The 12,886-nt window shown below is 45.5% G+C and overlaps 1 protein-coding gene across 3 annotated transcripts in view; it reads right to left on the bottom strand.

Moving 5' to 3' along the window:
- EFCAB6 (EF-hand calcium binding domain 6) overlaps positions 1-12,886 on the bottom strand; it is a 306,775-nt gene that overhangs the window by 71,932 nt on the left and 221,957 nt on the right. For all 3 annotated transcript variants that reach the window (XM_010370379.2, XM_010370306.2, XM_010370446.2), the window contains one exon: positions 2,705-2,899. In XM_010370379.2, coding sequence (XP_010368681.2) covers positions 2,705-2,899 — 195 coding nt within the window. The remainder of the gene's footprint in view (positions 1-2,704; positions 2,900-12,886) is intronic.

Here is a 12,886-nt window from a genome sequence, read left to right on the forward strand (position 1 = left end):
ACTCCCCATCTGACAAGGGATTAATAACCAGAATACATAAGGAACTCCAACAACGCAACAACCTGAAAAGAAATAACCTGATTCGAAAATGGCCAAAATACCTGAATAGACATTTCTCAAAAGAGGACATATAAAGTGGCTAAGACGTATGAGAAAAATGCTCAAGGTCACTGATCATCAGGGAAACGCAAGTTAAAACCACAATGAGATATCATCTCATCCCAGTTAGAATATCTATCATCAAAAAGACAAAACAGAAGTGCTGGTGAAGATGCAGAGAAAGTGGAACACTCATCCACTGTTGGTGGAAATGCATAATACCATGAAACACAGTACGGAGATTACCCAGAAAACTAAAAACACAACTACCATATGATCCAGAAATTCTAGAATACTGCTGAGTATATCTCCAAAAGAAAGGAAATCAGTATATCAAAGAGATGTCTTCATTTCCATGTTCATTGCAGCGCTGCTCACAATAGCCAAGATCTGAAATCAACCCAAGTGTCCATCACCAGATGAATGAAGAAAATGTGGCACACATACTCAGTGGAATATCATTTAGCCATAAAAAAGCAGACAATTGTCATTCACAGCAACATGGACGGAACCAGACATCATTATGTGAAGTGAAATAAGCCAGGCACAGAAAGACAAATATCACACGTTCTCACTCATATGTGGGAGTTTAAAAAGTTGATCTCAGCCAGGCTCAGTGGCTCACACCTGTCATACCAGCCCTTTGGGAGGCTGAGGTGGGTGGGTGAGCTCAGGAGTTTGAGACCAGCCTGGGCAACATGGTGAAGCCTCATCTCTACTAAAAATACAAAAATGCGCTAGGTGTGGTGGTGTGCACTGGTAGTCCCAGCTACTCAGGAGGCTGAGGTGGGAGGATCACAATGTGAGCCTGGAAAGTTGAGGCTGCAGTGAGCCATGATGGAGCCACTGCACTCCAGCCTGGGTGATGAAAGTGAGACACTGTCTTAAAAACAAACAAACAAACGAACAAACAAAAACGGTTGATCTCATGCAGGTAGAGAGTAAATTACCAGAGGCTAATTTACCAGAGGTTATCAGAGGCTGGGAAGGGAAGGGTCGGGAGGGAAAAGATAAGAAAAGCTGGGTAAGGGGTACAAAAATACAATTTAATAGAAAAAATAAATTATAGTATTTGATAGTACAGTAGAGAAATTATACTTAACAATAATTTTATTGTTATATACAATTATATAACAATAAAATGTTATATTGAAATACATAAAAATTTTATTGTATACTTCAAAGTAGCTAGATTTAAAAATATCTAAAAGAGTATAATTGGATTGTTTGTAGCACAAATGATAAATGCTTGAGGTGATGGGTTCCCCATTTTCCCTGAAGTGATTATTACACATTACACGCCTGTGTCAGGATATCTCATGTAACCATAAATATATGATCCTATTATGTACCCACAAAATTTTAAAAAATATAGCTAGAAGAGAAGATTTGTAGAATTTGTAGAAAGATAAAGGTTTGAGATGGATATCCCAATTACCCTGATTTGATCATTACACATTGTATACAAGTATCAAAATATCACACATACCCTCCAAATATGCACAACTATTAAATATCAGTTTTAAAAAAGGGAAAAGAATCATGTAGGCTCCCACCATCCAAATCCAGTGGGGTACCTTCTGCACAGCATCTTCTGGTCCCGTGCACCTGCTCGTCCATTTGATATTGTTCCATTCACGGTACACATACTGCCCAAAACCTAACTGCCTGTTAGCCCTTTACACAAATGTTTCCGTGTTCTTCCACAGTGGCCGCAGCAGGCATGGGCAATTTCATGCTCTTTCAGGCTGCTCTTTGCTAAGCCAGTGCACTAATTTTGGATTGGAAGGTATTCCCTTTGTTGTTGTTTTGCTGTTAAAGACACACTACACTTTGGGAGGCCGAGGCAGATGGATCACTTGAGGTCAGGAGTTCAAGACCAGCCTGGCCAACATGGCGAAACCTCACCTCTACTAAAAATACAAAAATTAGCTGGTCATGGTGGTGTGTGCCTGTATTCCCAGCTACTCAGGAGCCTGAGTCAGGAGAATCGCTTGAACCCTGGAGGTGGAGGTTGCAGTGCGTTGAGATAGTGCCTTTGCACTCTAGCCTGGGAGACAGAGCAAGATTCCATCTCAAAAAAAAAAAAAAAAAAAAGACACACTGCAGGTCACCCCTTCCAGTTGCTAAGCTGTTGGCTTATTCTGAATTATTTCTTGGTGATAAAGTCCTGAAAGTAGAAGTGTGAGTTAAAGGATATGTCTGGTTCTTTCCTTTATTCATTCAACAGATATTACTGGGTGCCTGTTTGGTGCCAGACACCAGGTAAAGTGACAGACATCCCTAGGGAGCCTGCATTCTAGTTGGGCCAGGGGAGTGGCCAGGCAATACGCCATCCACAACTTAAAAGGATCATTTTCAAGGGTGACCCATAAATATGATGGATGATATAAGATTGTGACTGGGTAAGATGGAATGGGCTATTGCTTTTCAACTACTCTTTGACTTCGCACCAATTTCTAGAATCGACAGCAGTGAACAAGCATGATTATTTCCCTGTAACTTTGCCAGCATGGGAAGATACCATTTTAAAATAACTTGTGCTGTGAGGCCAGATGTAAAAGGGGACTTCCAGATGATGGCCCTGTGGTCCTTCCTCACTCACCTGGCTGCCACGGCCTTCTCTGTGCTCTGCTGCAGTTCCTTCATCTCTTCCTGTAGCTGCTGTGGCTTCGTAAAATGCCCCATGAAGTTGAAATAATCCTCTGCGCAGGGCCGATGGACAGCAGGTGAATAGTTAACACCCAATTTCTGTAAAAATTCCTGGTAAGTAATGTGCCCTTTTCCCTTGGTGTCGTAGCTTAAAAAAACAAAAACAGAAACAGAAAGCACTTCTCAGTAGCCACTAAGGTGTGCTGGTGCTCAGGGTTTGGAAAATGCCTGCACCATCCATGAGGAGATCATCTTCCGTCCCTCACCACTCAGAGCCCGCCCTGTGGACCAGCGGCATCAGCCCGGCCTGGCAGAGCTGGAAATGCAGTTCAGGCTTCACTCCCGATCCGATCGGCATCCGCATGTTAACAAGGACCCCAGGTGACTCACAGGCACATCAGCATTCAGGACGGTCACGCCACACATGCACACATGGCCTGCCCGGAGAGAGAGCAACCTAAGCCACTCACCTGTCATTCTATTAGAAACACAGTTGTGACTACAGAAAATTAAAGTCAACCCCTCCATAGGTTTAGCAGGTGTTTTTGCTGTTTTTTGTTTTGTGTTGTTTTTGAGACAGAGTCTCACTCTGTGGCCCAGGCTGGAGTACGGTGGTGCAAGCTGGGCTCACTACAACCTCTGTCTCCGAGGCTCAAGTGATTCTCCTGCCTCGGCCTCCCGAGTAGCTGGGATTACAGAGCCGGCCACCACGCCTGGCTAATTTTTCTATTTTCAGTAGAGACGGGGTTTCACCATGTTGACCAAGCTGGTCTCAAACTCCTGATCTCAGGTGATCCGCCCGCCTCGGCCTCCCAAAGTGCTGGGATTACAGGCGCGAGCTGCTGCACCTCTCCCGTTCAGCAGTTTTTTAAATTGAATACTTACCTGTGAGAGGAACTATGCTAAGGTTTAGAAGAAAATTCTTCAAAAAGCATATTCAATCTTAAAACTCGAATGAGTGAATGTCACTTGATTCAAAGATGGTAAAATTCCCCATTTTGTCTTTGAAGAGATGCCAATTACATACAGCCAATGAGAGAGGCCAGTAAGGAAAACAAGATAAGAATTATGCTATGCACCTTTTATGTCATTTTCTATTATTGAGATTTTTCTGAATTAGAACTCATTAAAAAAGGCATAATGGAGGGTTTTTATCTCCCAACGTTGTTCAAATAGAATAGAATTACTTCAATAAAAATTTTAAGGCAAATTGCCAATTTTCTTTAAAGAAAGAAAGCATTTATTTTTACAGAAAGATCTTGGTCCTCATCTAATCGATAAAAATGGCATTTGCAGATGTGATTTTCCCCAGATGAACTCAGAGTTACAAGGAATGAGACTACATTTAAACAATGTTGCCAGCATAATTCTCCCATCAGGATGTTGCTTGGGCATTTGTCTGATGGAGTAGAAGTACAATCGGTTTTCCTTTGAGAGGTAGAGCTCCCTTTTGCTCTGCTCGTTGACTGATGAGATCCTAGAGGATCTATGGAACCCACAGTTGCCTGCGACACACTAAGCCCTGTGTGACTGTTGAAGCTGACTTAACAATAAAGAAAATATCCTTATTGACCACACTATTGTCCTCAAGGGGAAGGGGTGGTGGGTAGGAGAGAAAGCAGATAGATGTTTGGGTAAATGTTGCTTCATGCACTTGTGTTAAAACTTGCAGAGGCTCTCAGGAGTTGGAAGACCACCACCCTTCCCAAAGGCCATGTGGGCCTGTCCCCACAGGTGCCCATGAGGGCTCTCTCCATGCTCCCTTGCCTTCTGTGCCCTGCAGATCCCTGCTCCTCTGCCATGTGTCTGCCATGCACCTGCTGCCTCTACACAGCATTCACCCCATTCTCCACACAGACTCCACCTGACAAGGTAAGAAAAGCCCCCTTGGATGACTTCCTCCACTACTTTGCAGGCAGGGTGCAGATAGAGGGCTCTAGGTAAACACCAGCTCACCGGCTCTTCACCTGGCAAGGCCCTTTCCTGCTCCAGCGATCAGTTCCTCAGCTGGGAGCCCTCACGGGCAGTCCTAGACATGAGGTCTCAGGACAGTGCCCCGCCCAGCTCCTCCTGAGACCATCAGCTCCTTATCCCCTGCAGACCTTTTCAGGTGTCTGTTATGAGGATGACCTTAATTTTGCAACCCAGAAAAGTACGCTTCCACCTTTATTCAGTGAATTTTGTTTTTAAAACCCAGCAAGACAACACACCCTCAGAAAGAGGCCTACGGGCTCTGCAGTGCCTGAGGTTTCTCCTGTGGCTGTGGAAGAGCTGTGGTCTCAGCAGCTCCATCAGGGGCAAGCACCTCCAGGAGGGGCCTCCCTGTTGCTGGCGATGCTAAGATGGCTGCAGGGAGGAAGCTGAATTTCACATGGACATACCTAGGAGGCAGAAGGGCCGCCATTTCTTGAGCTTCTAGGGTGATCCCAGGGCCATGCCTGTCTCCTTGAACTACATCAGGACTCTAACTTGCCTTGTGGCACCAGGGCAATGTAATAATACAAACCTGGTCAAGATGCCCTCTGAATAAAGCTCCCAGGGGTTCCTCATTCTGACAGGAGGGTTCCTAACAGAATGGTCCACAGCCTACCCACCTGAGAAGCAGCCCCCAGAGAGCAGTGCACCTCTTTTGGAAACCTCTTTCTCCTCCTAAGTCAAAAGAACCATGACCGTGCCTTCCTCTGAGCTCCTCAAGGCGCGGTGAGGACCGGACGGGTTAGTGCACATGCAGATACATGGGGCGTGCATGTTGGCATTTGCAACTGCTCTGTGCCACTCAAAATTTCTCCCACATCCTGCCTCCATCCAGTTCCTAGGTCCATGTCGTATCTGCCTACTAGATGGCAGGTTTCTTGAGGAGAAACTATGGTTTATTCATTTTTTACAAATTCACAGCATCCAGCAACACACTTTGCATGAGCTACGTTATCCATTCATGGCTGCTGGGCTAAGAAAAGTGAAGGGAGTTCATTTCTAAGGAAGGACTGCCCTCCTGGTGTGCTGTGCTCAAGGGCTTACCAACAACAAACTTTCCATCATGACACTGGAACTGAATGAAAAGGCATTCTTAATTACTTCATTAATAAAGATCAGAAACATTCTATTCTCAGCCAAATGAACAGAAGACTAGATTGCACAACTGCAACTAAAATATTGTTGTGAATGTGATTAATAAGCAAGCTAATTCAGCTTATATAACCTCACCGTTCATTGTATAATCCTTTGTGTAACATTTTAAAAAACCAACTTGCCTATAAAGGTTGAATTTTCAAATGGTTCAGCAACAGATGTGCCAGGAAAAAATGTGCACATAAACAGAGGACCCACAAAAACTCACATTTGTGGATGGTGATGGTCACTCATTTATGATACAATCACATTACTCTGCCCATTTATTGTACACACAGCAATTCAATTGTACCCATAATTTGAGTATGCTCACATTGATTGGTCTACTTTGCTGAGAATGTCTTAGTCCTTTATGCTCAGTTTAGGCACTTAATTCTCACATACATTTCAGAAGTATCTTCAAATGCCACTGTCCCTAGAGTTATAGGGCAGAATGAGGAGGTGTGGTGCAAGCCCTGTTGATGGCCTAGGCCAGGCAGCAGAGGCAGACACAGCACCTCATGCAGATGGGGACACAAGGAATTCTCTCAGGTACCATCTTGGAGGGAGGTCTGATGACTCAAATAACTGCTGTTTAGAAATGAAAGTGCCTGATACGGTTTGGATTTGTGTCCCTACCCAAATCTCATGTCAAATTGTAACCCCCAGTGTTGGAGATGGGGCCTAGTGGGAGGCGACTGGATCCTTCATGAGTGGTTTAGCACCATCCTCATTGTGCTGTTCTCGTGATAGTGAGTTCTCATGAGATCTGAATGTTTGAAAGTGTGTGGCACCCCCTACCACCTTCATCCTGCTCTGGCTACATGAAGCGCTGGCTCCCTTTTTTTCCTTCCACCATGATTGTAAGTTTCCTGAGGCCTCCCCAGAAGCCGAGCAGATGCCAGCATCATGCTTCCTGTACAGCCTGTGGAACAGTGAGCCGATTAAACCTCTTTTCTTTATACATTACCCAGTCTCAGGTATTTCTTTACAGCAGCGTGAGAATAGACTAATACAGTATCCAATTGCTGGAGCTGAACATGCTCAAGGCGCATATTCAGTTAAATTCTGGTGGAATTGCAGAAGATCAGACACTATCTGCTCCAGTACCCATCAAGAGCCAAAATCCACCCATTCCACTCCCCAGTAAGAAGGGGGTTAGCCTTAGACAAAGACATGCCAGACATGAGAACCACACTTCCTTCAAGGACTGCCTGCTGGGGTCCCAGATGGCTTTAATCACTGAAAGGGCCTTCATGTTGAGCTTGGAGTCCACCTGGCTAGCACATTTCCAAGTCAAACTTATTTGTATTCAGTGCTTCTAAAAGTCAACCTCTGACATCACATCCCACTGAATCTTCCCGTTTCTGAGCTAATAATCTTGATCATTCAACCTTTTAAAATCCTTTCCCATCTTGAGGCTCCCTGTTCAGAGGTTCCACCTGCCAGGCACCGAGTAGGTTCTCTCTGGGCATTGCTTTGTTTGAGCTAATAGAAATGGCCTCACTTCTTGCGAAATGAAAACCATAGGTTTTTTTTTTTTTTTTTTTTTTTTTTTGGTCCACATGAGTTGCTGTACATAGCACAGCTGCTTTTTCATAGTCTCTTCTGTTTATATTTGAATACTGGTATATAACTCACCTGCCATATCAAGAAATGTGCATAAATTGGGCATTAATTATCTCCCAAACTTTCTGGCAGGTCTGCTTGGCTAGCTAGTTTCACACAACCAACAATCTCCACGGATATTTCTGAGCCTGCTGTTTTCCTACTCAGGTCTTCCCTTCGGTGTATTTTTAGAGTACACCCTCTCCCTCTTCAGAGTTTTCTAGCAAAGTTTGTTTTAGATTCAAATAGTTGAATATTACCCGATTAAAGGAGGCTACAGAAGATGCTCGGAATGCCAAGCCCTCCCCAAGGAGGTGCCTCCCATGCCCAGGGTCAACACTGAGGGACACCCTGTGCCTGGCCTTCCAACTGAAACCACCTTTACAAAAAGCATGACACTGAGAGAAATCTGACGTCGCCGACTCTATCCTGCTTCTAACCACACGAGCTGTCGTTGCTCATTCCTGGGCATAGGCCAAGCTAACTATGGGAAGAATTTAATCTGTAATTTAACTTTAAAGCAAAGATGATAACGGTCCTTTTGCAAAACTAACCGCTTCCTTGCTCAGGGATTGAAACCACCTTTGTAAAACTCCACAAGGGGTCGGGCACAGTGGCTCATGCCTGTAATCCCAGCACTTTGGGAGGTCCAGGTGGGCGGATCACAAGGTCAAGAGATTGAGACCATCCTGGCCAACATGGTGAAACCCCATCTGTACTAAAAACACAAAAATTAGTTGGGCGTGGTGGTGCATGCCTGTAATCCCAGCTACTTGGGAGACTGAGGCAGGAGAACAGCTTGAACCCGGGAGGCGGAGGTTGCAGTGAGCCAAGATCATGCTATTATGGGCCAGCTACCTGGGCGTGAGATGGGTCATGGGGTTACCATACCCCAATCTATATGCTCAACTGCATCACAAGGAGCAGGACTTGGAGTTCCACTACTAATTGTCAAAAAGACTAGAAGGACTCAAATGCATCCAACCCTGCAATTCCAGGTCCATAAGTCATTCTATCAGCAGTTTGATCAGCCAGTGCCCAAGCTTCCTCCATCAATCAAAAACTTACTTGCTCAACCAGCTGAAAACATAGCTGGCAGCTTAGGAATTTTCTCATGCTATGTATGTGGAGGAACTAATATGGGGGACCAGTGGCCATGGGAGGCAAAGGAATTAATGCCACAAGATAACTTCACTTTGCCTACCCCTGCCAGTGAACCAACAGCTTCAGCAAGTGTTCAGTTGTTAAAAACCTTCATAATTGGAAAGTACTGTATCACTCGATGGGGAAAGCCTTTCACAGAGGCAGTAGGAGAAACAGCCTGCCTAGGGCAACAGTATTGACAAGACTAAAAGCAAAACTCTATGGAGAAACACCCAGAATGACTCCTACTTACGAGATCCAAACCCCTTCCCTCGATTCTCTACTCTAAGCCACACTTGGCATCAGCTAGAGGCTCCAAATGCTTGGAAGGCTCCCTCTGGCCTATATTGGATCTGTGAAGCACGGACATATCAGCAACTGCCAGCTAAACGGACAGGGGCATGTGTGTTAGGAACAATCAAGCCATCCATCTTTCTGATTCCTCTAAAGCAAGGGGGAACTCTTAGGATATCCAGTTTATGATGAAAATAAAAGAACTAGAAGAAGCATAATCACAAAAATAGACACAAATATCAAAAAGGATGTGGACATAGGAAACTGGAAAGATAATGAATGGCCTCCTGAAAGAATCATTAAATATTACGGGCCAGCTACCTGGGCACAAGATGGGTCATGGGGTTACCACACCCCAATCTATATGCTCAACCGCATCATAAGGTTGCAGGCAGTCCTTGAAATTATAACCAATGAAACGTCAAGGGCACTAGATTTATTGGCAATACAAGCAACACAAATGAGAAATGCTATATATCAAAATAGATTGGCTTTAGATTACCTCTTAGCCTCAGAGGGAGGAGTATGTGGGAAATTTAATTTAACCAACTGTTGCCTAGAAATTGATGATAATGGCTGAGCTGTCATGGAAATCACAGCTAGAATGTGCAAGTTGGCCCATGTTCCAGTTCAGACTTGGTCCGGGTGGTCCCCGGATTCCTTGTTTGAAGGATGGCTCTCAACCTTTGAGGGTTTTGATGGCTCAAAACCCTCATTGGTGAGTTCTTGCTTAGTCTTGGCATCTGCCTCATCCTCCCTTGCCTTTTACCCCAGTTTATTAGGAGTATTCAGTCAACTATAGAGGCAATAGTAGCCTGACACACTACCGCGTGGTTGTGGCATTATCCAAATATCAGCCACTGCCAGTAGAAGCAGCTCAGCTCCGCAAAGAGGTGGCAAATAGTGGTGCTTTCTATTAACACCTTTATTATAAGAAGCACCAAAGCGGGGAATGGAACAGGAATTAAAAGAAATTAAATAATGTGTAACCAGAAATTCAGTTGTATGTAAGAAAACCCATTTCCTCCTGAGAAAGAGAAAGAGCTGGAGTCCTTTAAAAATAAACTGCCTGCTTTTCTGTGGCTAGTGAGCCTTATCTCACCTCCTTTCCCAGGCATTGTGAAGACCCTGTTTCTCTAGTTGTGCAGCTGCAAGGTCACTAGGCAGATAAACTCAAGTCGTAAAACATGTTTTTCAAAAGTAAGAAATGATGTGATGCACGTCTCAATTAATTGAGTAACTGGCTTTGTTTCTTGCTTCTGTAATATGCAAGAAACAATTGGTCTCTCTGATTCCTTAAAAACCCTGCTACAGTGCCACTGCACTCCAGCCTGGCAACAGAGTGAGACGTTGTCTCAAAACTAACAAAAAACTCCACAAGGTTAGAATTATGGTTCAGTAGTCGTGTGGCTGGAGGTCACAAGATTTGTAACCTCCTCAATGGCTCCTATAGATAACATCACCATTGTGAAATCTAAGACTGCTGTTTGAAGCACCTTCAGAGCTTGCATTTTAATGGGCTAGTTGGTGCCACCTGGACTGGTAGCCCATACCAAGAAACCAGATCATCTGGACTTGTGACCCCCACCCAGGAACTGACTCAGTGCAAGAAGACAAGCTTTGACTCCCTGTGATTTCACCCCCGGCCCAACAAATCAGCACTCCCCACTCCCTAGCCCCTTGCCCCTCAAACTAGTCTCGAAAACCCCTAGCCTCTGAATTCTTGGGGAGGTGGATTTGAGAAATACCTGCTATCCTTCCACTTGGCTGGCCCTGTAGGTTATTAAACTCTTTCTTCTCTGCAGCACTTCTGTTTCAGGGAATTGGCTTTATCTATGCAGCAGGTAAGAAGAACCTGTTGGGCGGTTACACCCTGACCAGGACAGGCTGTCAGACTCCAGTTCTGACATAAGCAGCATCCTGTCCTCTGCACAGCTCTTTCCTCTCTGTCCCAGGACTTCCCACCCTCCTCAGGCTCTGGGCCTCTGCTCACAGATGCCTGTCCCCCACCTCTGGCTGCCTCTCTCAGCTAATGACTATGTATTAAGACTCAACTCAGGTGTTGTGTTTGGGAGTTCCTCCTTGAGCTCCTGTGGTAGCTGCCTCCACTGCTCCCTCCTGGCATGTGGCTGTCGTCACTGAGCAACCTGTGGGCAGGGGCTGTCTTTCATCTCTGGAACCTTTGAATCTAGCACAAGGCCTGGCACAAAGAAAGATCCAAAAACATGACTGCTAAATGGTTGGTCAGATGAGTGAGTGGCTGCATGCACTTCCCTCTTGGAGCATCCTTAGCAGTCTCTCCAAAGTCAAACCAAAGTTACTCCTCCTGAAATCTCGCGCGTAGAGCTCCTAACCTGGCTTCAGTGAGCAGGGTTCCTTTCACAATGGCCTCCTCCAGGCTTGCAATGCTTTATCCCTTTAACCCTCCACAGGCCAGCCTGTGACATCTGCATCCCCCTTGGCATCCCTGTGCCTTCCTGGCCTCTGTGCAGTTTGCTGGGGCCCCTGGGGGGTGGGCTCTGAGCAGAAGTGTGGCACTCATCCCTGAAAGCCTGCGTGCAATCCTGCAGCTCTGCAGTCCCACCTGGGTGGGTGGAGTCCTCCACTAAGAGGATAACACCACAAGCTGAAAGCCAGCCAGGTCCCTGAGTCACTGCTTGGAAGCAGGAGCCACTAGACACACAGCAGGCTTTGGGTGAATGAGAATAAAACACAGACATGCAAAGCCACAGAGATCTGGGGGTCAATTGATGAATTTACTTCAGTAGCATAAACCAGGCCCTCGGGACTGATCTGAAATTCTAAAATAGTGCACTTCATAGGTGCTTGAATAAATGTTGACTGAATAATGGATGTTGAACATTTTTTTCCTTGTCTATAGTCTGTCATATTTTTTACTTCTGTGTTTTCAGAAAAGCATGACGGTATTTTCCTATTTGCTTCTGCCTGCCCAGTTTCTGGGGGCTGTCCTCTCCTGACAGTCAACTTGGACCTGCTCAGACTGCCAGAGCTGATGGGATGTGTCCTGCAGGCCCCTGCCGCTCCCCAAGTTTGCCGTAGACCCTGGTCATCAGGAACATTGTGGTGAGGGTGCTTCACTAACACCGTGAGACAGCCCCATGGGGAGGAGGCCTGTTTCTGCTGCTGTTTCGGGGCCCAGGCTCCTTCCTGTTGTTAGGGCAACTGAAGGAGGCTTCTTGGTGCCTGGACAACCTATGGCGGCCACCGAGCCCCGTCCTGGCTCATGGTGCCCCCTGCTGCTGTGGTGGAGAGGTGAATCGTCACTATCAGCAAACACTGGGGGAGGAAGAGAACACGCCAGGAGGGTGGGAAGCTGAGCATGATGAACTGATGTCACATCAACAAGTAGAAAAAGCAAGAAAAAAACCACAATATCAAGTTCCCACGGATCATCACCTCTGCTGAGTGCATTAGGACTGATCTGTTGTTGTTTTACGAATTTTCTGAGTCTTCTAAAATGCGTGTGCATTAATATGATGACCAGAAGATCTTTTCAAAGCTATATTGTCATTTTGCCACTAACATTCATGCTCACATACACCCGGTGCTCTGCACGTACTAGGCTGTTTAGTTGCGTGACCATCCCATTCATCCCTGGGGCCTTTTGGAGGGTAGAGGGTGAGAGGAAGGAGAGAATCAGGAAAACAACCATTGGGTACTAGGCTTAAAACCTGGGTGATGAAATAATCTGTACAATAAACCCCCACAACATGGGCTTACCGATATAACAAACCTGCACATATACCCTCAACTTAAAAGTTAAAAAAAAAATAATAAAAATCTCAGGCCTGGTACCATGGCTTATGCCTGTGATCCCAGCACTTTGGGAAGCTGAGGCAGGTGGATTGCTCGAGGTCAGGAGTTTGAGACCAGCCTGGCCAACATGGTGAAACTCCATCTCTACTAAAAATACAAAAAATTAGCCGGGTGTGGTGGTGTGCACTTGTAATCCCAGCTACTC

The sequence above is a fragment of the Rhinopithecus roxellana genome, chromosome 13 (genome assembly GCF_007565055.1).
Source record: "Rhinopithecus roxellana isolate Shanxi Qingling chromosome 13, ASM756505v1, whole genome shotgun sequence".
NCBI lineage: Eukaryota > Metazoa > Chordata > Mammalia > Primates > Cercopithecidae > Rhinopithecus > Rhinopithecus roxellana.